This window comes from Lepidothrix coronata, unplaced genomic scaffold (genome assembly GCF_001604755.1).
Source record: "Lepidothrix coronata isolate B3197 unplaced genomic scaffold, Lepidothrix_coronata-1.0 Scaffold97, whole genome shotgun sequence".
Classification (NCBI taxonomy): domain Eukaryota; kingdom Metazoa; phylum Chordata; class Aves; order Passeriformes; family Pipridae; genus Lepidothrix; species Lepidothrix coronata.
Genome location: NW_016690277.1, coordinates 1,593,084 through 1,620,252, shown reverse-complemented (window position 1 = coordinate 1,620,252; position 27,169 = coordinate 1,593,084). Strand labels below are relative to the sequence as shown.

Sequence of the window (27,169 nt, the reverse complement as noted above, 5' to 3'; positions counted from 1 at the left end):
GTGTTTTGACTACTGCCATTGCAGTGTCTCTCAGCACTACTGTATAGACTATTCTGGATACCAAAAACCTGATCTGAAGTGCCATTAAAAAACAACTGACTTTGAAATTAGATGCAATTCCTTGATTCTGGTTCTCTCTCCAGAGTCTGGAAGTTCTGACTTACGTGCCAATAATAAATACTCCCTGCAGTTGTTGTGGCTCTTTCCTAAGCTGTCCTCCCCCTCACAGGTAAACTGGAATATGATTAATGTATTTGCAGGTAGTTTTCTAAATAATTCCAAGGATCTGGACCTTAGTGCCAAATAGAATTGTAATAAACATTTCAAAATAAACTCAATGTCATTATACAAATATAAGTCTGAGAATTGTACCCTTTTCTGAAACAGCTCTGAAATAATGTTGTACATGTACTCTGCTTGGTAATGGATAAAACCTCTGCAATGTAACAAGAATTTATATTGTATGCAATCATTTCTATTAATCCATATGCAAGAAATAGAAGTATTTTTCAGACCCTACATGAAATATGGCTTAACTAAACACTACTTCAGATAGATTGTTGCACATATGCTAATCTATGCTGATGAACAATTTTCTATAGGATTACATAAGTTTTTTTTCAGCATACAATTCTTTTGATTTCTAAACTTTGCTGTGTTCTGCCTTTACACTCTGACACAGTAATTTTGCTTTCCTAGCTTTTGTGGAGACTACCCATTACAAAATAAAAGATTTTTTTTATCTTATTGTTAGCTTCCTAGAATGCAAAACATCTGCTTTATCTACTTTTCTGTCTGAATCCTGCTCCCAGGCTGGATCCTCCGAGTTTTGCACCTTCCTCAATCCTGTCTTCAAAGTGTAAGAAATAAATGATCACTGAAGACCTCTGACATTGTACAGCATATAAGCCTAAAATTTTGGAACTTTTGGAATTAAGACTTTGCCTTCTAGTTGCCCATTTGAAAATATTTTAAATTTCAACACCAAAAGCCTCCTTCATTGTAAGTGGACAAGATAATTGAGATTTTAGCTAGAGAAAGGATGACCATGGGAGTAAGAGAAGGAAACTGCCAGGGCCATACTTCAATGTATTGAAATTGGGCAAGTTGGAAGAAAAGTAGAAGCAAGTAGCTGAACTTCCATTTAATATTTATATAAACCCAGTATAACTATGCATCGTTTGCTCTGTTGGTTTTTACGAGAGCTTGTGTACCTGTCATTTTTTTATTCTCTCAACTGAGATAACTCTGTGCTATAAACAGGTTTGCACTCCTACTCATTAGCAAGAAATCACTATCTGAAAACATTCTATTCACTACTGCTAGTAGTATATCATTACAGTTGTCCACATCACAATGAAATTTTGATTTCTGTTTAACTGGAATTACAGTCTTGTTGGAGTTACTTTTACATTATACTATTTACCTTTTGATCTCATGTCACAACTCAAAAGGACTCTTTCTTCCATAGGACACCATTAAAATGTATTACTAAATTGCTTTGTGCATTCTGTGTGCTATTATATCTATTCATTAAAGAACTGTAGAACAGATACATGAGAGCAAAGCATCATTAGTGAAAGTATATCCACCAGTAAATGTTCTACATGATTTTGAGTGCCAGCTTGGAACAACTGGGATTCCTGCCTCTTTTTTCCCAGTCAAGATGTATGGTCTTCCAGTAGGCAGCAGCAGTCAATGTTTTTAGTTGGAGGCAAACAGCAACTTCGTTGTTTTAGATTCTTTTTCTCCTCTGTCTTTTTGGTATGCCAAGAAGTTGTGATTTAATTTTTTGTTAAAGATACAGTGAAACCTTTCCACTATTCCCTCCTCTTGGGAAGCTGTTTCCTAGATAACTCCTGCTGTGTTGTATCACAGGCTTCCAAAAATGCTGGCTGCTCTAACAGAATTTAGATAGTTAAAAAAGTGTTTGCAGTTAGCGCTGACCAATTGTAAACGTGTCCTGTGCCGACCCCGGAGTTTGATCCCATTCAATTCCTTTGGCTTTGTTTATAGCGTTAAGTAGATTTAGAAAGTAAGCATCTATTCGTGACCCAACCTGATCTGGCTTCTATGAGATCATGTGAAATGCCTGGATCAAAGTGAATAATAAATATAACTCAGCAGGACCAATGTTCGTTCTTTTGCAGATGAAGCGCGAGGGTTATTTTTGTCCTAGTGTAGGGGAGAACGTAGCAAACAAATCTAAGAGGGAGGTCTCACACTTTCTGGCCTTTCAGATATAAGGAGTAAGCACCCACAAGAGATGCTGAGTCAGTTGGCTGTCACAGGTAAGTTAGAAAGTCAGCTGCTTTCAGTCACTGCAGTCAGTGGGGTAGGAATGGGGAAATGCACCTCTGCAGTGGGTCAGTCCTCTGGCATCGCTTCTCTTGGAACATCTCCCCAGCAGATCTTGGGAGTGTCAAAGTTCCCCGGTAGGTCCTGTGGGCTCTCTGATTATTTAAAATGCACTAACTGGGAAACTGTGCAAATTCTGTCTGTTTTGGGGAGTAAGAGGCATTTATTAAATCACACTTTTTTGCTTATCAGTATGCAGTGTCAGTCTGTAATTCACGTGGAACATCCAGTACTTGTATTTGAATTTTCAAGTTGTACACTCAGGAAATAATTATGTAAAATCCATCTATTTGATCTCAAATGCGTGCTCTTAATTGAATCCACTATCAGAGATGTATAGACACTAGCATATAAGGAAATTCAGGTTTCTCCCACTATTTGCCTCATACTTGATTATTTTTTTCCCAGTATATTACCTATGGCAAGTTTTAAAATAGAAGATTCCCAAGACCAGTTATACATTTCTGTAGTATTTCTATTGCATTTCACTTACATTCACCAAGAACCATAGAAAACAGACCAAGAGAAATGAGACCCCTAAATCTGTACCTGAAGCAGAGCACACAGTTTTGTTACTAGACAGAGCAGTAGGCAGTTCTCTGGTTCCAGAAGTCAGGATTTGATTTGAATTGGTAGGCAATGGAGCCCACTTACCAGAATGTGGAATAGGAACACAGGCACTCCAGTCCCCTCACTGTAAGGTTCCTTTGAGGTTGTTCTGTGTCCAGCTACAGCATCTGTAAATTAGCATTTTTCATATTAGACATTTTTCCAAATTTCTCAGAAGTTTTGATCTTGTTATATTATCTCTCCTTTTATTCTTGAGCATCTTTCTTTCCTTAATACTTTTGGTTCCCTTGTCCCACCATACTAAGAATAGTGTTTTTCTCAATTGCTGCAGATTGCCAAGATCTTCCACATCAGGCAAGATAAAACTCTACAAAATCATTCTTTTTTTTATAGACTGGAATAAATCAAAATTTGCCAATCAGTGTCTTGTTTCAATAAAATTGGTCAGAGCAAAACTCCATTTTATTTTATTAGCTAATCTGATGTTAATTATTCGTGGTCTACGATGCTCTATTTGTAGCTCTCTGCTTTCAACTATGAACAGAGTTTCAGTGCCAAATTATCATTTGTTCAGAGTTTATTTAACACAATAGTGACACCCACTGGCTTATTGGATAGTTTTTCTTTTCATAGTCTCACAGTATTAAAACACAAAACAAAGTACACTGTGAAGAATGTTTTCAGCACTTCACAGTGATTTGTTGTGCTTCTGTGAAGTATCACTGTGAATACTATGCTGCATCATCAGTTATTATGTTCCTGTAGCATATTAGACCATGGAAAGGTATAAAAAGTCACCAAAATTTCCAGTAGTTTGCAGCATGGTTCACATGCTTTTTACAAGAAAGATGGAGAGAGACAATTTACAAGAGCATGTAGTGACAGGACAAGGGGGAATGGCTTCAAATTGAAGGAGGGTAGGTTTAGATTAGATATTGGGAAGAAATTACCAATATCTAATCTAATCCCAAGAAATTCCCACCCCTGTGAGGGGTGGTAAATGCCCCATCCTTGAAAGTGTTCAAGGCCAGGGCGGATGGGGCTTTGAGTAACCTGTTCTAGTTAAGTTCTAGTGAAAGATCTTTATGGTCCCTTCCAACCCAAACCATTCTATGATTTTATGGAAAGTCAAGCTCTAAGAGTTACTATTGCATTTAATTGGCTCAAAATCTGACTATGAAAAATAAATGATCTATTTTCCTCTATCAAGTACAAGAGAGTGGATTTAATGCCAAGTTGTGTGATTTCTCAGGTTTATCTCATCTTTATCAGGTTCATATTTAGAAGAGGGTTTTTTATGGAGCCTTGACTTACAATAAAAATGGGTTTGGTCCCAGTCTTACACAGTTACAGTGAGGAGTGAAATCTTCCCAGAATAGACGCCCCTCCAAGCCCTGGAAGCTGTGGCTTTGCCTTGTTGTAGATACACTCTTTGGAAAGGGGAGAGGACATGGGTGGAGCTTAGAGGAGCAGCAGATGCCCCCACCTCACTAAGCAAACCACAGAAGAAAACATCTGTCTGCAAACACCGTTGTGAGCTCTCCTCTCTTGCCCACAGCCTGCTTTACTTTGCTCCCTTTCTCTGTCCTGCTACTGCTGGAATGAGAAAGGCTGGCTACAAGCCAGAGTCCCATGCACAATGAAAAGGGGTGTTGTATTATTTGTCTACAATCTGACTGTGTGGAGTTGATGGGCATTTTCATTTTTGTCCTTATGAACAGAGGTAAGTGCATTTCCCGTATCACTGGTACGTCTCCATAGCCTGTAACATAGGGTACCATCCTAACTGAAGGAGAAAACAGGGCTTCTTTTGACTGTATTGATAACGAGAAGCAAGAGACAATTCACTCTAAATAGCATGAACCATTTTTTTTAATTTCCAATTAAGACTCCTTTAAAACATTGTGCTTTCAGACAGTTAAGTGTGAGGGCACTTTAAAAATCAGATGGTCTTCAGTCTTAGGCATCCAAAAAAAGTAATTCCAGATAACCTTGGCCACTGCCTTTTCCAGACAGTGTTAAATGTTTCATTGCATGATTCTGAAGTATTTGCAGTCTTAGTTTTAGGAAGCATACTTAATTAAAAAAAAATATAGCCTTGTTTTGCCAAAAGTCAATTTCTTACTGCAGGTCAAGCCCAGGATATGCTAAAATAACAGACCGTAGTCTTGGCATGGGTAGTTCCTGACCTAGACAATTAACAAGGCATTGAAATCCTAAAGGAATTTATTGGCATCAGATGGCAGAGCAGGCATAATATTCTGTTCATTTTAACTGAGCTAATTTGTCATTTCCACATGAGCATGACTACCTTCATCCTCTTTATTTGTACAGCTGTCCTGAGACTGTAATGCTGTGTAGTCACATTGGATGGGCACAAATAATAGATGTGATAATAGATGTTATGACATGGTATCAGTTTGGTCTTAACAAAGCTCCCAGTCATTATTAGTCTTTGAGCTGAAAGAAAGAGAGACAATCCACCAGCTTCACATGGCATGCTAAAGTTGTATCAGCTGCCAAACCTATTGTGAATTCGGGATTCAGTGCCTCTGTTTTATGACTTCACTGCCTTCTACTGAAGACATAATGGAGTCAATTAAATTCACAGGGCAGCAACAAACGAAGACATTTTATCAATCTAAAGGACTACATGTCCTGGAAGTGGTTGTTGGATAATTATGATAGATAATTACCATAGAATGCATATAGTGTCTCAGTTTTTATCTGAGTGCAATGAAAATCATTTTTCTTTAACTACCCAAAGGATAAAATATGATTTAAAAATTTTCAACACTTGATTGCAGAGCATGTACACTATATATTGAAAATATTGAAGTTGCTGCCAAAAACTGTTGTTAATAAAATGCAATAAGACAAAGGTATTAGAACATTATTGATAAACATCTTATGCTTTTTTTCCTGCTGATGAATGTTGCATTGTGCATGGTAGTAGCTACTTAAGAGTACTAAAAAAACTGTACCACTTCAGGTACAGTTAGGGCTTCAAACAGTTGTATTTTATTATATTATTAGGGTCATTCATTTCACTTATACTGAAAATTATTCTTTACTTAAAATGGTTGCCAAGTCTTTTTTTTAATCAAGTATTTAAAGGGCGTAATAGCTGCTTTAAAAGTACTTCAATGAGTAAATTCAGTTTTCTGACAGAGGATGTGCAAGGCACTGCCAGTAGACAGGCTGCAACTGTTCATGCAAGCAAATGCTCAAATTAAACACCCAGAATCCTGACTGTCCATTCACTGTTAACAAGGATGCAGAATCATGAGCTTTTAATATGAGTAGCCCCTAATTTGCATAATATTTGACACTCCTCAAATTATGGTATCAAGAAAACTGTAACTGTTAGTGAAGACAACGTGCCAAGTCTGCCCTGGAGTTTTTGCCAGTGACTTCACTGGAAGCAGGATCAAAGTTGAAATGAGATGAGCCAGTAAAGATAAATGGAACCTGAGTTGTATGAGGATACTTTTTTCAGGTAGTCCTTATTTCTAAGTGTAGGACTTCTTTTTCCAGCCTCTGGACTAAGTTCCTATTCATAGCTTAAGGGCCAGTGGTCACCTAGTCTTGCTTCCACTATGGTATAAACCTATAGTATGTTCCTGTGCAAACATGTAGTAAATTACCTCCTCTCTTTCTGTGCTGATTTGATTGAATGATGGATGCCATACATCTCTTCATTTCCAAGAGTCAAATCACACTGATTTAAAAAGACAAATAGAAAATAAATAAAAAGAAAAAGAAGTGTAGGTCCCTGCTTGCAATTCACGAGGTAAGATTTTGTTCAGACAGATTCAGTCTGCTGAAATGTTTACACTGAAAAATGAGCATTCAGTTCTTTTGCTTCCTGAAGTTACATATCTGCTTAAAATCATCTTTCATTTCTGTCATTTTTTTTGGTTCAATCCATTTATAGAAATAAACATATGGTCTGTTATTTCTGTGGATACTGTAATATCTTTTACTGCCCTCAAGTGGTCCTAAAACCTTATAGTTTTCTCAGGAATACATGGATCCCATTTTATTCTCTTTTTTAATAATATGATATCACTGATTGATGAATTCTGAAATTGAAGCACTTCAGTTTGAAAACAGAACAAGTTATAGGTAAACAAAGATAATGATACAGAATGAAAAAGATGAGTAAGAGAAATAAAGACCTATAAATATTTAGATTTTGTAGGGTGGAAATGTAGACAACTCACATGTGAAGTCTAAGTGAAGTCTCACATGTGATTAGAAAGCTTGCTTTATTCAGCACTTTGAATCTATGATTGTGTAGCTTTTTAGTAGCACAGAACAAAACCTGCAACAAATCTGAAACAACTGCACACTAATGCTATAGACCAAAAAATTCAGTTGGCATGGCAAGTAAAGAATAAATAAAGAACATATATATTACCTTGGAAAAGTTAATATACCAACTTGGAATTCCATGGAGATAGTCTGTATGGTAACATAGGCAGAGATACTCAATTTAGAGTCATTTATGTATAAATGGCATTCTGCAACCTCCAAAACCATTTTATCACAATCTATTAAAACTGACACTTTCTGTAAATATGTTGGGTAATAACTTATCATTTTTTCCTACAGGAAACTTGAGAACTTTTAAATAAGGCATTAAGATCTGAGAGTGATGATGGAAGACATGAGCTAGGAAAACTTACTGTCATATCTTAACTTAAAGAAAGAGAGAACTCCCTTGATTTGCTCTAATTGGGTATGAAGTCCCTTTGTGTAAAATTTCTCATTTCTCTGGTGGGAAAATACAACACCCAGTGGAGTCTTAGGCTTGCAAAAGGTGATACTTACATTGGTAGAGCCAGGAAGATTTGCAGTTTGTCCCAGGCATCTCAGCCAGGTGGTCTTGGAGACCTGATGAAGGTGAAAAGAAATGATCACCTTGAATAAGTTGTTAAATTTGAAGGTCATGTTCCTGGGGCATGTAATGCATGGCACAGTTCTGCAGGCTGTACAGCAACCTGTTCTGAATCACGAGTGTTTATACATTGTAAGCCTTGTTTTAGCCATAGTCATCTCTGAATTGCTGCCTGCTGCGAGGTTTACAGCATATTCATTCACTTCTTTGGGCTCTTTTCAGGGTCAGCCTGGTGAGCTGGGAGCTCAAGGGCCAATTGGGTCCTTGGGATCCACAGGACCAGCTGGTCTGCCAGGGGAAAAAGGACAGAGAGGTGAGAATGGGCAGCCTGGGCCAGCTGGAGAAAAAGGTGATAAGGTAGGAAACACCACAGACTGCTCTTTAAGGTGTAATGTTGACCAGTGATAGAGAATTCACACTGAAATTAATTGCAGCATTCTTGAAAAAATATTTCAGGAGTTTTTTGCTGTGGATTGCAAAATTAGAATTGTCAGAAGACATAAAATAAGATTAAACAGACTCAGTCTCTGATTGTTACTTACCATGTCATTCTCCTTAATGTCAAATAGGTTTGTGGAAGAATTGTGGAGCTGGAGGGAGCTTTTGGTGCTTTTAAAAGTGCTGCACTAAACAGAATTTTATTACCACTTAAGGGTATAAATTGTAGTCCAAATTCATATCTTTCACAGTTGTACAATCCCTGTGCTCTTGGTACTTTATATTAGTTTTAATGGCCTAATTCCACTGATCTCAGAGGATGACTGAAGTCACTAATGTCAGTAACTGGTACACCTGAAAATGTAGGTGCTATAAATAAAAATCATGCTGCTGGTAATATCAGAACAGGAGCAGGATTGTGAAATTATGTATAGATTTAGTTTATAAGTTACAGGCAACTTCCCCTTCTCTGTGATTTTATAATCTTAGGAGAATGAATGAGTATGAGTGTTAGACATTTGTCCTGTACTGCACCATCTGTCACATGTTTAGCTATTGGCACTAGTCCTCTGCTAAGCCCATATAAGTTTTTTGGAGATCTTTATTTCTGACAGTTACAGCTTTTGATTCATATTTCAAACATGAATGTTTCTTGCTATATAGTATCACATATTCTTGGTTTTCCTTATTTTTAAGATTTAATGACCTCAGCAACTCTGTTTTTTCATATCATCTGTTTTTAGGGCCCAACTGGAGTCCCAGGATTTCCTGGTTTAGATGGTGTTCCTGTACGTATTAAATAAATATTTCTTTATAAAAATTGCAGTTCCTGTAAAGTCACAGCAAGTCCTCTAACAGAACAATACACTCAATAAATTGTTTGGCTTTATATCTATTGATATCATGTCACCTACAAAATTACGTGTTTTGCAAAAACGCAAAATAACCAGGTTAACTTCAACTGTGTTTACTATTGATAACAAATTCCACAAAACCCCAATGAGATAAGTACATAATTTTCATGCAGGAGTGGGGCAATGAAGGCAGAGGCTGCCCATGCCCATTTAGCATGTGCCAGTGCTAGGATTAAAAGCAACAAGTTTATTTTCTCAGGCTCTATAGCAGGCTGTAGTCTCCTTGATGCATTCTTAACATCTCTGGAAATACCTCAAAATGTACTCAATATCTCAAGTGATGTATCTCAAATGATGTTTCTGTTTTCTATTCAAAGGTTCTGATTTTTCCATGTAGTCCTTTTGCAGAAAAAACCCCAGCCACTGAGCCCATTAATTTTAGCCTGAATAGAGACTGAATAAGCAAAATGGCTCCTAAATCTATCTTAATAAGCATGTGATTATATGTTTTACAGAATATCTTCCTCAGTGTGAAAATGGTAAAAGAGATAACATCTTACATATAGCATTTTTCAAAATACTGAATACTATTAGAACTGAATTCCTACGTCCTTACTAGTTTCATATGAATCAAAGTTAAACTGTTGAATTTTAAAAGTGAAAACAGAACCAAAAACTGAGTGGGTGTTGTAGCATCTGCTTGTCAGCTGTCCATACTTGACAGTGGGGCTGTTGCCAGAATGTCTGTACAATGTGGAGGCACAAAAAAAACAAACAAAAAAAAAGTGTTCCCAAGAAATACATATACTTTTTATGAAAAATGTCAATTAAAAAACGGTGTCCACAAATTGGGATGAAGAACCTTAAAGACGGGAAGAAGTTAAAATTGACAAAAACATATCAGGCAAATGACCAGGATGCTTTCCTGATGATTTTTCAGAACACCCCCAAGAAATAATTTTGGGCAGGCAAAATTAGTATTTGTCCCTTACAAAAATGTTTAATTCTGTGGAAATAATTTTTTTCTCCAGTGGGAGGATCATTCCAATAAAATCTCACTGTTTGTATTGCCCAGTGCCTAATTTGCAGTAGAACTAATCCTTATCTGGACCCTGGTTAGCTCTTGCTAGGTTAGAAAAGTCACAGTCTCTGCTATTACTCTGTGCCTGAGCTGAGCTGTGTCCTGGTTTTCATTGTTTTATCCCATCAGTAAAAAATGTAAGGCTGTCTGAGGTGACTTTTGGAGGCTTTTTCAGCTTTTCTTTACAGGCACAAAAAAAGGTTATAGTTAGAGTGTGCATTCTCTGAGAAGACAGCACATTACTTTTTGACTCAAGTGAGAGTTCAGTCTGGTCCTCATAACCAGTGCTGTCCCTGTTATATTTGCTATGCATCAAAAAAACCCAAACAAACAAAAACCTTATATCATTTGTTCTACAGAAAAAAAATCCTCTTCAGAATATAAAACATTTCTAATGCAAAGAGTATGAAACTGGGACCACTGTGACGTGTCCTTTGATTCAGATCTGAGGTATTTGTTTCTGAATTGTTCTGTTAACTTAAGAAACAATCCCCCATTGATCATGATGCATTTCTAATAAATATTAAACTGTCTTTCAGGGATTACCAGGAAGGGAAGGACCCAGAGGCAAGCATGGTTTAGATGGCTGCAATGGCTCAAGGGGAGATCCAGGATTTCCAGGCGAAAATGGTTATATGGGACCAAGAGGTCCTTATGTACGTGAGAGGCTTTCCTGCCGTCCATGGACACTGTACATGTGCATTCCCCTCCGAGAGAACAGCTCTCAAAGTGAAAGGAGTTTCAGGCTATGGCACTAGCTTTGCACTGCCCAGGGATTCCCAGGCATTCTTACTCAGTTTAATGGGAGTGAAAGACACTGCCTTAACAAATTAACTTTAAGCTTGAATGTGAAATAAGTTCCTATATCCTTGAAGTGTATATGGCCACCTTGAGAGCTACATTCTGCCTTGTTTCCCCAGTGTGTGACCACACCAGTGCCAATACTGGGCACTGAAGTACAGCTGAGGAGGAGTAGGTTGAAACCATCATACCATTCATCAGGACTTGAAATTTCTCAAAAGCCTTAATAGTAGGGACATGAATGAGATAAATTAGCAGAAAGTGGAAGCCTCAGCAAGTCTAAGTCCTGTTACATTCTAAGATTTTGTGCCACTTTTTACACATATCTATCCATGACTGCTCTGTGCACACCTAGTCTTGCCTGTGTGTTTATCTGTATATGTAGATCATTTCACAGTAAAAATCTTTAAAATGAGTTCTTTAATATTTGCTTACTTTTGCTGGTAAACTGGAAAGCATTATAAAATTGTTTAGGTAGCTCTGTTAGCAGTGCTATACTAATGATGATAAAAGAAATTCATGTCAGTGAGCAACATAAATTACTGAAGCTCCAAAGAAATTTTGCTGAGCTGGTTTAGTCCCCAGTCTTTGACTTTTCATGGAAACAAGTTTTAGTTCTGAAGGAATAATAGCTAATTAGTTGGTCTAAAAGCTTCCCTGAAATTTTCCAAGTAAAACAATTAAACCAACTGCAATTTACATGAAAAATCCAATGTGTTTTGTAGGAGCTAAATAAGATGCTGAAGTCAGACATTAAAAAAAAATGTGCAGAGGGTGCCAGAGTGAAAAGATGTTATCCAAAAATATAGCAATTATAATAAAATACCATTTCAGTCTTGGACTTGCAATAAATGCTATAAAATACACAACATTATGAAAAACTTAATGATAACCTCATTTGCTATACCTCTGAAAGTAACTCATTAACCTTTCAAATGATAAAAAGGATTTCTCCTCAAACTCTAATTTTACTTGTATTTTCTTACTTATTATGGCCTTCAAAAGAGAGTTTTATTTTTTGTAATTAGCCAAATGACATAAAGGAAAAATGAGACATGGGACAAATTACAGTGTAAATCCTACCAATTTCAGGAGCATGCTCTTTGACAGGCCTAGAAAAATATTTGCAAAATACTTTTGCAAAAACCGAGAGAAACAATAGGCATGTAGCCTTGGATATGCATACTAAAATTCCAGTGAAAATTAATTTAGCTACTCAGAAAGGCAAGACATAGTAACCACATTTTCTTGTGTACAAGAATGCTATTCCAACCTCTCTATGCACATTGCCTATTTTAAATCGATTTGCTGCACCAAGTACCAGCTTGACTGTACGTGACAGCTAAGATTTTTATGTTATTCTTATTTATAACATTGTCCTGTATAATTTAATTCAACACCATGTACATATTCATCAGCTTTACTTCTGCTAACTTGTTGGAAAAGAAAGTGGTTCCTGTTTGTAAGCCCTTACCTAATTCATGTGAAGAGTGTAGCATAATCAAGGGCCAAGAGCAAAGGAGCACCTAATAGGGCAGGAGTTCAGAAGCTGTGGGGAGCTGGTTTGCTCAACTGTACAGAAGGTAATTTTACTTTTAAGGGTGTTGATAGATAAAAGAACTGCAAAATGATCATACATGATCCTAGTGGATCACCTTGTGATGTAGGGGCACCAGAAAATCACAGCCTGAGAACTTATCATTCAGTCTCCATGGAAATGTAGAGTATCAGTAAGTGGATCATGTTTTAAGAGACTTTTTTTCTTTAAAGGGAAATCCAGGGCAAAAAGGAGAAAAAGGAAATTCAGTGTATGTTGCACATTTTGGAAAAGGACCTCCAGTAAGTATCAGATTTAAAGAAAAATCATAACTTGCAGGGAAACATATATGGTAAATGTAATTGTTCCATTACTCCTCACTATTTAATAAAGCTTGATGCAAAAAATAAGATTAAAACCACATATACAACTGAAACAGATAGCTTGTGATCTTAATTTCTATAAAGATAGAAAACACCCACAACAAGGCTTGGGCTGACTCATTTGCTAAATGATTGTCATTACAGGGAGAGAGAGGTGATCCTGGCCCCCCTGGCATGCCTGTAAGTACAGTCAGTAGGTTCTGTACCTACTTTTTGGCTTGAAGATCTTTAAAATTTTCCTCTTTGGTATAGTAAGAAACACTGGGGTTTCTCCCTGCCTGCCTTAAATAGCAGAATTCCAGAATAAAGTCTAAGAAACACAGAGTCCCTCTACTCTGCCCCACAGCCAGTTCCTGCTGACTGAACAGGATGAGAAATAGGCTGTACCCATCTGCATTATCTGTGTATGGAGCAGCTGATGCCCTGGTACTCACAGTTTGCAGAATATTTTCTTCATGATGCTCAAGATGAGCAGAGATGTGACACCTTCTTCTACACTATTGTGGCCATAAAAACACAAAAAGAAGAGAGAGCTTGATTTTGTTGCAGAATCACGCTCTTAATGGCTTTGGGTTTCTCTTATGCTCTTCACAAAGGTATTCACTGATGAACTGTATCAGCTCACCACATTGTAGTACAATTGCTGACAAAGTAAGCTTTCAATTCATTAATAACATGTAACTGTCCAGTATCTTTCCAGTGTTACCCAGAAGCTGGTGCTGAGCTGTTCTAGTCACAATGAGGTTTCAGGCGTGGTAAAAGCTTCTGGCCGTGGGTGGAATCCACAGGCCAGTAGACTTGAGTCCATGTGATGTAGGCATTTTGGAGGGGCTGGTTTTGTGGAAAAAGGGTCAAGTTCTTGGTATTTTCACAAACAGACCTTTCACCATCTTTTCCAGGGACCTAGAGGGTCAAGAGGTACAACGGGCCCAGCTGGATACCCAGGCCATCCAGGCTTGCCTGTAAGATCAACACAGTTAAACAGCCTTACATTTTTTGGATATGCATAAATTCTGCAATTTTAGAACCTGCCTTAATGTGAATCAAGGCCTAGAAGTAATTTTTGAGACAGGTGATAAAAAAAAATGGATTTTTTCTTTACGTTATGAGTTCAGAAGTTGAGGAATTGGAGCATATGTTGTTCCTTCCCATGTCTGCATGAACACGTTTCATCCTGGCAGTCCATGGCTATGGTGGAATGCTGCTAGTGCTTTCTGCTTATTCCCTTTCCCCAAGACCACCTATGGGAGACAGGAAAGGGGGAAAACAGAGTTCAGCCATCCTGAAAGCAGTGACCAAGTGAAGTAAATAGCACTTTGGGATAGGTACATCCCAAGGGAAAATTCTGCTGCTAGGTCCTACCAGCAAGAGCAGGTAATTTTCAAAGCAAAGCCATCTCTAAATCAGATATACTAACTTACCTTCACTCTCTTTTAAAGGGTATTCCAGGTTACCCTGGTTTGCCAGGTCAACAGGTAGGCAATTACTTCTTCTGAAGTTTTTATGAAATAATGGAGTAATTTATACAATTATTTGAAGTGTTCCTTATGTTTATTATTACCAAGATTTTCATGAGAGTTACTTGATTAAATTCTAATATCAGCATTTTCTGATCATGTGCAAACTGTGTACATTCTTTGTCAATTAGGGAAATCCAGGTATTGGAGTGGATGGACAAAAGGGGGAGCCGGTAAGAAACTAAATAATATTAAATATATTATTGCTGTAGAACTAGAAGTGTAATAGAGTCTTGTTGGCTTCCCTGGAACTCATTCATTTGTGGCTTTTGCTCCTGCTACTCATGTTAGAATGGAAGGAGGAGCAATACAAGTTATTGAATCAATTGATTCTGTGCAGAAGTGATTCCTTCAGTGAGCTGCATGCAGGAATCAAGCATATTCTGGAGTTTTTGAAAAGCAACAATCAATATGTTAGTTAGCATTTACATAGAAGTTACCTGCTGTACAGGCATTGCCTAAATAATCACACCAGTACCCTGCAGTGAGTGTGCCTGTACCAGAACTGTCACTGAATCTCATCTCTTGCTGTGTCCAGCAACAGATACAAAGGAAAGAGTGTAAGAAAAGGACAAACACATAATAATAGTTCCTCTACCAGTCTCCACCTATATTAGTATACTCAGGATTTATTGACCCAATGGGGAATATTTGATTTTTCTTCTATGAATTTGTCCAATCAGTTCTTAGAATTCGTGCAAGTGTCTAACATGCACAACTTTCCATAGCAAATCAGTAATTTCATTTTACACTCACAAGGCCTTGTGCTCAAAGGCTTTGGTCTAGAATATGAAACTGTATATACACACAAGAGATTTGACAGTCCTCTAACTATCTCCACAGCAGATTTGGAGCAGAAGCCATGAGTTCTCATTTATTTCCTTGGCCATAACATTATTTTTAATGAATGAGGAGAATAGGAAATTAGATTGTCAACCTTGCTCATCTTGGGAAGATGGTAAAGAGGTTTACAGATGTCAGTGCAAACCTTAATTTCTCTGCAGTTAATTAGTACATTTCCAAGGAGTACAGAAATATGTAGTGCTGTAGCACAACAGGAGAACTAGTTGAGTCTCACTGAAACAGTTCATGGCCCAGAATGTCTCTCCTTTGGCTTCCACAGGGCGACACTGGACTTCCTGGGCCACCTGGGTTACCACTGTTAGTTGGACCTCCTGGAGCTCAGCTGTTCAAAGGAGAAAAGGTGTTAATTTGTCATCGTATTTAACAGTGCTCAACTTGGCAAGTACAATCCTGCAATGTAAATTTTGCAAGGATGGGATAAGACAAATCTATTTTTCTATAAGAAACCATCAGCTTCAGCAGAAATCCTGAAGGCTGTTCAGCACCCTTCCTACAAACTCTCAGGAGAGGAGACCCCAAGTGTACTTTAGCTCATGTGCTTGAGGGAAGACTGTCTTGATGCAGAAAGGAGATACTGCCCTTGCTTTAGTTTTCTTCACCTTTTGTCATTAGAAAATCATATTTCAGGCATTTCAGGTAAAGTTCATTACTGTGCTATTAAATCTCTTTTGTGGCTCTCTAACACTTTTAATTTTGCATATCTTTGCTAAACTATACTCCAATATACAGTTTTGATCTATCAACCCTAACCCTTTTAGGGCGCTCTTTTAATATAAAAAATATGTGGGATTTTGTTGTCAATTTTTATTGCAAGTTCCTGTTATTTACCATAGGATCATAGATTGGTTTGGGTTGGAAGGTACTCTAGAGATCATCTAGTTCCAAACCCACCTGCCATGGGCAGTAATACCTTCCACTAGACCACATTGCTCAAAACCTCATCCAGCCTGGCCTTGAACACCAAGGATGGCGCACCCACAACTTTCCTGGGCAACTTGTATTTCTTCAATATCACACCTACTATAGCCACAGTTGTGTGGCTTAAAACATTAGAATATTTGTAACCCCTGTTGTTTAAAAAAAACCCACCTGCTTCACAAAGCCCTGTATTGGAACCACTACATCCTCAAGTCTGATTTGCCCAAATACACAAAGAAAAAGTTGAAGTTGGTATTGCCTGTTCCTGCAGCCTCAGCTCAGGGAACTGGTAGGCTTCACATATTGGATCTTAGGCTTTGATTATGCAAATGGCTGCTATGTACAGGTGTATGAGGAAGAGGGAAAGGACCAAAAGAACCTACATAAACTCCCACGTTGCTGGGAAGTGTGACATAGCTGCTGTGCAACACATTACATGGCCATGACCATGAAACCAGCCCTGCATCCCAGTCAGATTGGGGCTGTGCACAAAAGTGTAGATTTACATTTGTGAATACCTATATCCAACCAGGAAGAGCAGCAAACAATAAAGAACTACTGTCATGCATGATTGTAGGAGCAAAGCCCTGATTTGCAGGTTCTTGCAAGAGAAAACATACATCTATCTCACCGCACAGTCATTATGCTGGTTTGACAGTGTTAACAGAAATAAAGATCAGTACATAAATGTTTTTCTTGTGCCTAGGGCACCTAGAGAAACAGACCCAATGCTTAACAAAATACTGTTTTTCAGACCAAGGCTTAAAAGAAAATTAACCAGCACATAGGCATATTAATATACACAAAACCTCTCCTTTTATACATAGGGCCAAAAAGGATTACCTGGGGTAACAGGATACAGAGGGCCACGTGGACCCAAAGTAAGTAATGGGAGTTTTTTTTTCCCATGGTACTGGCAAAGTCCTTCTCTGGTTATTATGTTAATCTTTTAAAGCACAGCATTTTTGCTGTGAAATTTAATCACCACCTAAATCGATGTGAGAGCAAAAATATTTAAAACCCTGTTGGAAAATCTTTCTGAGTCTGTTTTATACCTACCTATTGAATGTTGCCTGGTAGCAAAAGGTCAGCCTTGTTTCCAGTTGGGCTGTTGACACATAGTGGATTGGAACTGTGAAAAAAATAAAAGCACAGATTATTTTTCCTCAAGAAGAGACACAGACATGATCTAAATGTGTTCTTAATGGAGCATGATGTATGTTTACCTCAGTATGTTATGGAAAAAATTGAACTTCACATTATGGATATCCTCAAGGGTAGAAAAGGCAGAGCCACCTGTTTGGAGAGAGTTGCTCTTTACTGTCTATTCTACATTTTCTTTTTTTTCTGTCAGCATGAGTAATTTAAACATTGATGGACCAGTTCCTGAATGCAGAACAGAAGCAGCCACAAAAAATTCTAGAGTCTTCATTGCTGATAGATTTGGAGGAGGAAAATCCACAGGCAGGAAACTACCATATCTCAGAAAAATGGAGGATAAATGGGGACAAAAGAATGAGTGTAGTTTATGTTAAAATCTCGTTTAGCTTTGTAAGCAGAAGAAATGAGAAGCCTGAACATCACATATCTGAGTTGTAAGTCTGGCACTCATTTTTGGAAGTTCATTTTCCGTCATAAAAAGACCACTGTTAATTAGCACTGGAAAAGAGGACAAAGCTGGTCTTTTTATATCAGATTTACATTGAAAAAGATGGACTTTATGTGCTTGCTCCAATACTAGTGGTCCATGTAGGTGATAATACACTTGTTAGTCATAAGCAGGAGGTGAGAAATCAACTGATGCAGCTCAAAAGATGCCCCAAACTGAAATTAAAAAAAAAAAATAAAAAAAATTCAGCAGCTGAAAGCACCTGAAGCTTGGAGAAGAGGCCAGAGCAGGTTCCTCGAATAGCTGGGGTTACTGAGGCACTGCTTAGTGATGCTGCATGAAGTAACCCCCTGTGACTGAGCCTGGCAAGGGAGACAGGATCCATCAACCATATATATCCATATATATCATTTAATAAACATGCACAACTATTAAAATTTATGGCACACTTCACTGAGCATCTTGTTTAAATAAACTATTTTGAATGCTCCAGGGCATACTTGGGAGAGGAGAAAAGGGTGAAAAAGGCCTTCCTGGATTCCCTGGATTGCGGGTAAGGAAGTCACAGAATAAATTACATCACAAATTCACTATAATTACAGTCATAATATATTTGGCAATTTGAGTTTGCATGCTTAAGAAAGATTTTAAGGATTTTTTTTTTTAACTAGTCTGTCATGCTTCCTGTATAGAATATTTAGGAGTCTTGCCCTGGCACTCACCCTTCCTCAGACAAACATAAGCTCATACAGACTTTCTGTCCTTGGAAAGAAAGTAAATCTCCAGGGTTATCCTCTAAATATTTAGAGCTGCACAAAGCTGCTCTGGAGTAGCACAGTACTAACACAGTAATTTTAGTGTTTTCCATACGTATCAATGGCACTTTTTTACAGCAGCTTGTGCTTGATTTGCCTGACAGTGCTCACATGGAGCAACACCTGAACTGCTGTGCTTGGTGCAACAGGATAAAAAAATTAAGTGAAGACCTGACTGATTTGCTTTGGTCTATAGTTCAAATTTGTGTCCATTTGTCATAGCAACTATTTGAAAAAACTTTGCAAAGTTTTTGGAAATATCCCAAGTAATATTTATCTAAGTTACGTTAACGGCTCAGCAGTTCTGAATAGGTTTAATTTTGAATAAGTTTTTATGGTTTTAGCTCACATTCTACTTGCTTTTATCAGGGTCATCCTGGTGCTTATGGACCTGCAGGTTTTCCTGGAATGAAGGTACGAAGCATAAAGTATAAGCAGCTCCCTGAACAGTGGGATCAGCGAGGTTTGGTTTTCTGTGGATTTGGAATTTCCACATACTTCATAGCTCACATTGCATTCCTTCCTTTCTCTTCTGCTACCTGTTGCCACAGAATTTGTATGATCTCTGTGGCTTTGAATTTCTGCCACTCTCTGATATTTGGCTGAAATTTGCTTATGGAATCTGAAGTTGCAAGGAGAAGGGAAAGTTAGTGGGACAGACATACAGCATGACAGAAAAGTTATGCAGCACGTTAACTTTGTTTGCCATGGTGACTGTGTAATTTTGTGTTATCTGCATGTTTTATTCATCTTTCTGGCTCAAGAAATTCCAGTTGTGATGTTAAGTCTGCTAAATTTTACTTATGAACTTAAAACATCTTACTGGGGTAAAGAACAATAGATGTATGTATATAGATCTATATCTTTCCCTTTTTCCTATCTTCTCTCCCCAGCTTATTTTCAAATCTAGTTGAGGTAATGATCATGCCATTCATAAATCACTTGAATGTACAGATATTCACCTCTAGAATTATGTTCCAGGTGACTGTTTTATCTGCAAAATTAGGTTTTACTATGGTCTTTACTTTTGCCTACCTAAAGAGTTTGACTACTGGATGGATGAGTGTATTAGTAAATCATAAAAAGAGAAGCTGATATGCAGCTGCTTTCCATGCAGTAATATAGTTTAAGAGGATCATTCAGCAGGCAGCAAACCAATTTCGACTGTATTAAGCAGACAGTCTATTAGAGCCTGCTGGTATGTATGTGAGCTAGTTCTGTGCCCCAGCTAAGCTGAATCTGCTGACCACTGTCTAAATTACCTGGTAATACATGTTGTGGGTTTTTTAACACAGGAGAGTCTATAAAACACACCATCTCTTGTACAAACCCAGGGAATTTTCTGAAACAAACTGTGGGTGCAATTAGAATGTGACAGTATTGTTTGACTGCCTTACAGGGTTTTAATTATTTTAATGTCTTAACAGATTATTCAAATTATATTTATGTGATCCTTTCCAGGGTGAAACAGGATTTGCTGGTTTTCCTGGACAACCTGGCTATCCAGGCATACAGGTAAAAAACCACCACACAAGCACACAACCCTATATAGATGCTCCTCCAGTTCCTCCAAAAGGTACCCAATTATCAGACCATTTCCTTTTATACAATCATCATGTCTTTTAAAAATTTACTGTTTTCCTGATGGTCATAGTTACTCAACATCATAGTAGTAAATAACAATGTAAGTAAACATTCCTACTTGGTGCATAGGAGAGTGGGAATTCTATCTTGCATGCCACAGGAATTGTTAATCCTGATTGCCAGTAGTTACCTTTACCAGTATAGCTGTCTGATCCATGAACTCTGCAAGGTATTCATGGTTGTCATGAATGACACGAGGCATTCCCCAGAGAGGTATATGAGGTAAAGGAACCTGCTACTTAGGTAATAGTACAATCCTATAAACTAGGATGAAAACTGGTTCCAAATGAGGTGACAAAATTCCATTCAGACAGGCTGAGTGATTTACCAAAATCTCTTGCATGCACTCAACCTGTTCACACAAGCAGCTGTTCCAAGATGCTTACCAGAATGAAAGCTGGACTCCACACCACCTGTGGTTAAACATTCCCTACTTTTGCTCACTTAGATGACACTAACTATTTTTTTATATTACAATACATGCTGCTTTCCATTTGTCTTCTGCAGGCTGCAGAACCTATGATACTGTAATTCTGACTGCTGGATCATATTGTAATACTGGGTAACAACAAAAACTTCAATGACGGGAATTATTGTATTTTCTATGGAATCTACAATGCTAAAGCACACTTAGAAGGAAAAAGCAGTTCTGGATGCTCCTCTAGAGGGAACAAAGGAGCAATGAGTCCAGCCAGAGGGGAAGGGCTAGGGAGTGGCTGGGATAGGGTCCAAGTGGTCAGAATATAGGAGCAAGAGGAGAAGTAAAATGCTGCAAACCAGAAGGTGGATGAAAGAATCATCACTAGAGACAGCAAGGCTGAAAAAGGTAATCACCAATATTACCACAGTACAGAGGACAAAAACAGTATTGCAGAAATTTTGACACTAATGAAGTTGGCTCTAAACATTCTGGAATACCAAAGTCAAGGAGTGTTTATTTCCCTCTGAAATAATCTTTTTGGAAAGCTGCATATAAAACAGTAAATTTCCTGAAAGAGATTTGGGCAAGAATCACCTCTGTTATAAACTGAATTTTAAGATTGGAACACACTGTACATAATCTGTGATGACACAAGGAAGTAAACTGAGGCTGGTCCAAACTTGTCATAAGCAACAAACAGCTTTTCAAGAAGCATGTTTACCAATGAGAAATGACAAACACATGAAGTAAATAAGTAAAAGTACAATAAAAACATCTGGTTTAGTCACAGACTTACTTGTTTCAAAGTTAGGCCTGCCAAGAGAATGTTAAATCAACTTTTTCAGCCAAGATTTCATTTATGAGGTCATACTTGGGGGGAAGAAATTGCCCACGTATGTCACTTTTTCTCCCATTTGCCCATTATCAGCTTCACAACAATGGGGGATCATTTAGATACTAATTAGACAGAAACACTGCATGCTTAAACAGAAGATTCATTGCAGTCCATTACTCCTAAAAAGTAGAATCGAACCTTAAGTGTTTTGTTGTTAAAAATTCTTACCCTGATGTACATATTGTTTTAGTTTGGGGCATCATTAACAGACTTGAGACAAGTAATTTTATAGACAGAATAGGACATTCTTCAGACTCCACTGATTAGCCCACAGTCTGAGTAGCCATAAATCAACACAACAAACAGTAACCAAAAAATAATTAATTGTTGGTAGATTATTCTAGGGAAAAGTGTGAAGCCCTGCAGTGATGAATCAGAAAGATGAAATTACAATTGCTAATCCAAGGAGCAAACAAATCAAATATAGACACAACTTAATAAAAAACAGGTGTACTCAGACAGATATGCAAAATTCTGAGTGATTGCACAGATGCTTTAGTTTTGCTTGGGAAACAATTGGAGAAATCTGATTGTTCCTGAAAGGAGCAGATCTATCTAGACTTCATCAACTATTCATCTGGCGTCACCAGCTGTTGCTTATGATCTGCTGAAAATTACATAGACTGGAGGAACAAGATTATGATTAAAAACACACCTGGGAATAGCCTGTCCTCACATAGATTTTTCTGAAACAAACATGCTCAGAGAGAATCTAAGATGGATTCAGATTTAAGATATAGAGACTCAGGAAAAAAATCCTCAGTCGCTTTCAAAGTAGATCTCATCTTAAAAAAATATTAACTGTTGCTAAAAGCAAAGAATGGTCTTCAAGGAATTGTTGTCATACCTTTTGGTCCCCAAGTCTGGACACTGGCAACACTATTTTTTTTCAATAAGATGTTGGTAAATTGAGTCTCCTAAATTTTTTATGGCAAAACAGTATCAGTCAACAAAATAATCCAAACATTTTCAGGCCATTATATAGGAGTGTATCACCAGTGAAAACAGAGGCAAAATGAAGCTGCCATCCAGAGGGGGTCATTAGACCTGACAGCCTAAAAACAGACCACAATCAGAATTTGTCACTTAAGGAGATACCAAGAACAGAAATGTTTGACCTTGGCTCATTGACTCCTCAGTATGTTCTTGTGTTCTGGTTGTGTTATTTTAAAATCACTATGAAAATCATGTAAGACTTGGGCCAAATACATCTATAGTACAAATCTTTCATACTTTTATCATCATTAAATTAGTTTTAAATCTCAAAATCCTTTGTAAATTTATCAGTGGAGGGAAAATGCTAGGTTTGCTTTTTCTTTCCTGCCACACAGAAGGCTCTTCTATGTCGTTAGGAAAGACAAATTTATGTTCCTGTTTAAAAGAGCCAAAGATGACACAAGGATATTTTTTCATTTTGCAAGATACAGTCAAAGGAAAAAAACAGAGGTCAAGAGGACAGCAGCCAGTGACAGTTCCAGAACAATTTAATTATTGGAAAGATATAATTTTTTTTAAAAAAGCCCAGAAAGAGGGATGGACTCCTTGTTTTTACTTATGTAAGAATGGATATCCAGTTGTGCAGTCCCAGTCTTCCTTGTCTGTGTCCTAAAAGGACCTGAACTCCAGTCCCAGGAATGCAGCCTCACTACGCAGTTCCCACATTGACATTCTTATTTTCATTTGCTGAAAGAGCAGGGCTGAATCCTAATCTACAAAGCAAAAAGTCTTAATACAATTTGCCACATAAAAGACCTCCCCTAAAGTCCACTTCACTTGCAATTCTAAGTATCAAAATCCAAGCTAAAGTAGAAATCCTCCAAGCAGAAGTGATTTTCCTCTCCATTAGGAGCCACTTTTATGTTTCCCTAATGCAGATGTTTTAAACTTATAAAAGCTTTGAGTATCTCTTACCATTGATATCTGTTAGACTGTGAAACCATTTTTCTTAAAGCTTATCAGTCATCATAGAAGTAATTTCTTAATTCTGATATAGAATTTTAAGGCAAATAATTACAGCTTGCTTGTTAAATCAGAGTCTCTCAATTAAACGGGTACTGATTTACTGTAACTGAGTCATCTTCACAATAAATGAATGAAATCAAATACAGCAGTCACATGTTTTAGAGAGTCAAATAGATATGTGTGATAGGTATATTGCTGTTTAGTCACTGGTATCATGAAAGATAATGATTATTTTAAATCTTTTTGCTTGGTTTTAAGTGCTATAAAATGTCAAAGTCAAGTTTCCCAGGTGATGTGTGTCACATCCTTACACACCTTACAATTGTTGAAATTTTCAGTTACATGCTGGTGCATTTTACGTTTGTATCTATCAATAAAATTTATTGTTGGACTTACAGGGGGATCCAGGAGAAAAAGGGCCCCCAGGTCCTCCTGGAGCTGTTGGAACTCCACCGCTTCCTATAAAAGGTTATATCTAGTTTTAACCAGTCTTTCTGCTGTATAAAGTGTGGGACCTGTTTTGCTGAGGTGTGTCAAAGTGGTCACTTGGTCACTTCCAAGGGATTTGGGAACAGGATCCTAAACCATTCAGTTCCTGGTGGCCACAGGCTGTACTTGTTTGTCTCACTGATCTCACTGGAACCAAGTTAAACATACGAATTTCAGATTAAATGTTTGTCTGAAAGATCTTTGTGCACACAGTCACAACTGGATCTGAAGGACTGTCTCTAGTTATTGGACCAAGGCATATTTAAGAAAAAACTATGAAAAGTAAGCCCATGCTGGATAATGGATGCCAGATAAGAAAACCTGTCTACTCACTGTAATTTAGGATTCCTATTTTCAGAATTGCCACAACACGCAGACTTTTAGATTATAATTAAGCTTCCTATTGCATAGTAGGGGCAAAATCTTGGAAGTAGAACCCCCATGAGAATACCTTTCAGTCTTATTACCTGCCTACCTAAACCTCAGGCTGGGTTTTTATGTCCCAGCTCCCTCTATCTCCATCTTTATCATCTAATCAGTGAAAAGATGTGTGGAAATTTTACTTCATAGCAGGAAACAACGGGCAACAACCAAGTTTTCTGCCTTTTGCATGTAACACTTGGGGAATCTGTATTGTGAGAATGTTTCAACAGACAAGTCACCATAAATTGTATTCCTACTGCAGCAAAAGCTGATTGTGAACAGAAGTAAATTACAACGAAACCTTATTTCAGCAGAACTCCCCAAAAATCAATTACATTTTTTCCCATTGACTTTCCAGCCCATGCAATAAAAGACTTAACCCCATGCTTAATATCTCAAGTAACATTTAATCTTGTGCATGGTGTATGACTGGATACAGTCTTCAGAGAAAGAGGCCCTTAGCAGAACTGAGAACACAACTAGTACCAATATTTTGTTTCTCCAATTTCATGAAGCTGTTTATATCTGATTCAGGTTTTCTTTATCAGTATGTAATTGCAATTTTAAATTTTATTAATTGTAGCAATTTTGAAAATATACTTTTAAAAATTTGCATAATTTCAACCAAGACAATCCTGAAATGACCTCCCTGTGTGCACTTCCAAATGGGGATAACATGAGATGCATATTTATTTTAAATGCCAAGTGTTTTTATTTTGGGCAAACATTTCTCTCAGCATTTTGAAATATGTAGCACAAAGATACTACTACAGAGTGATGAAAAGTTAAAAATGTGCCCACAAATTGGGCTGGAATCCGTAGAAAAGTAACCAAATCCTCCCACCTTAAAATTAAATTGTTACAGATTTTAAAATGTTTCATAAATTGTTTTACTCTCATGTAGTTTCCAAATTACAATTTTGGCTTCAGTTTTATTTAGATTTAAGCTGTCAATAAGGTGTTTGACTCACATATTTTTATAATTCCCTATAGGCCCACGAGGAGATCCCGGATTTCCCGGTCCTGTTGGTGATATGGGATCAGCTGGACCAATGGGTCCTGCAGGCCTGCTAGGAAGACCAGGGCTTGATGGAACAAGTAAGAGAAGTAGGGGATAAAATATGAACTATATAGCACTAGTAGAAAAAGCAACTAAAATAAAACTACTTTGTTCTTGCATGACGAAAACCACCAACAGTAAGGATTTGAACTCTACAGATTGTTCATTAAAAATATTAACTGGGCACTTAAGTGGCCAAAGAAAAGAATGAAAATTATCCAAGCAGAACATTAGGAGATACTAGAAAAGGAACAAAAGGCTAAGGAGAATATTACCATGCACTGTAAACCCACGGTATGCCTTTATCTGGAGTGCTGTGCTCAAAAATTCTGTTCTTCATCTCAAAAAGATATAAAGGGAAGTGATCAGGATGAGTTTGCTCTATATAAGGAATGAGAATAACTGGGATATCTGGAAAAGAGATAATAGGGGAGGAGGAAAAGAAGCATTTTAAGGTCTAAAGCAGAAGTCTCCTTTCCTGGGGATCCTGGAAAACCTGAAGATTTAGATTTAAGTCTTTGTTATATAGAAGCTCTCTTTCAGGGCAGTTCTGCATGGTCTGTGTTTCCTCCTTGATATCTCACAGTAATCACTATGAGGCTGTATGGGCTTTACACCTTTCTTTTTTTATAGGTCTGCCTGGCCTGCCAGGGGTAAGTGGGGCACCAGGACCTCAAGGTTTTCAAGGTGACCCTGGTTTGCCTGGAACAGGTGAATTAATCCCAGGAAGACCTGGATTTCCTGGACCACCAGGCCTACCAGGACAGCCAGGAAGACAAGGCTTACCTGGACTACCCAGTAGGTTCAACAGCAATTTATGTATTAAGAATATAATTCTGCAGGTTAATAGATCCATTGCTTTTGTTGGTCCTACAAAAAACATAGAGATGAAAAGTTCATTTTGGCAGATATATCAGACTTTACATGGGATGTTGAAAACATGTTTTCATGTTAGCTGTTGATGAGTGAGATTTCAAGATTTTTATCGTTTTCTGGGTGATTTAAGCCCACAAAAGTAAGATGTATAAAATAAAATCTCTAAAAATATGTCACCTGAAGTTAAAAATACAGCAAACTGAGGAGGAAACCCAAATCAGCATCTTTTAGAAGAGAAAAAGTAAAGTTTTAAGTGGAAAAAAGTAGTAATGGCAATGATGTGTCAACATCGACTCAAGTCATACTGATTCTTGTAGTATAATCTGTAAGCAACAACTTGTAAAGCATTTAATAAGGTCTCTAACCTTTCACACAAGTATAACAAGATAAGGGAGAGGAGAATACATGACCTAAGCTGTGGAAACACTCAACCTGATTTATACTTGCTGTACAATTTGTTTTTTCAAAGGTGTGATCTGTACTGACAGAGGTATCCCTGGAGAACCTGGAGCAAAAGGTCAGATAGGCCTTCCAGGAAGAAAAGGTGCAAAAGGAGAAAAGGGTAAGCATGCCTGGATAAAAACCATTTGAATATGAGACCTTTGCCAGTTATGTCAGATTTAAATGTGCAAGAAGTTTATGGTAACTTGGTGGATAAGGCCCATCAAAGTGCAGAGTTAAATGGCCAGTTGGCACTGGGGCTTTTAAGTCAGTAGATGATGTCAGTGCAGCAGTTACTTAGTGCTGATAA

The 27,169-nt window shown here is 37.6% G+C and overlaps 2 protein-coding genes across 4 annotated transcripts in view; one reads left to right on the top strand and one right to left on the bottom strand.

The window, feature by feature from the left end:
• The window catches only part of COL4A3 (collagen type IV alpha 3 chain), a 75,040-nt gene extending 71,977 nt beyond the window's left edge, over positions 1–3,063 (bottom strand). The window contains exon 1 of the mRNA XM_017822383.1: positions 3,013–3,063. The gene's annotated coding sequence lies outside the window, so the exon portion shown is untranslated. The remainder of the gene's footprint in view (positions 1–3,012) is intronic.
• The window catches only part of COL4A4 (collagen type IV alpha 4 chain), a 67,537-nt gene that overhangs the window by 10,766 nt on the left and 29,602 nt on the right, over positions 1–27,169 (top strand). For 2 of the 3 annotated variants that reach the window (XM_017822381.1, XM_017822379.1), the window contains exons 5-21: positions 8,054–8,188; positions 9,013–9,057; positions 10,744–10,860; positions 12,776–12,844; positions 13,070–13,105; positions 13,825–13,887; positions 14,365–14,400; positions 14,574–14,615; positions 15,566–15,646; positions 17,052–17,105; positions 18,327–18,386; positions 19,018–19,062; positions 20,110–20,163; positions 23,969–24,038; positions 25,476–25,580; positions 26,176–26,340; positions 26,888–26,980. In XM_017822381.1, the coding sequence (XP_017677870.1) occupies positions 8,054–8,188; positions 9,013–9,057; positions 10,744–10,860; positions 12,776–12,844; positions 13,070–13,105; positions 13,825–13,887; positions 14,365–14,400; positions 14,574–14,615; positions 15,566–15,646; positions 17,052–17,105; positions 18,327–18,386; positions 19,018–19,062; positions 20,110–20,163; positions 23,969–24,038; positions 25,476–25,580; positions 26,176–26,340; positions 26,888–26,980 (1,270 nt within the window). The remainder of the gene's footprint in view (positions 1–8,053; positions 8,189–9,012; positions 9,058–10,743; positions 10,861–12,775; positions 12,845–13,069; positions 13,106–13,824; positions 13,888–14,364; positions 14,401–14,573; positions 14,616–15,565; positions 15,647–17,051; positions 17,106–18,326; positions 18,387–19,017; positions 19,063–20,109; positions 20,164–23,968; positions 24,039–25,475; positions 25,581–26,175; positions 26,341–26,887; positions 26,981–27,169) is intronic. The other variant, XM_017822382.1, reaches the window with a different exon arrangement.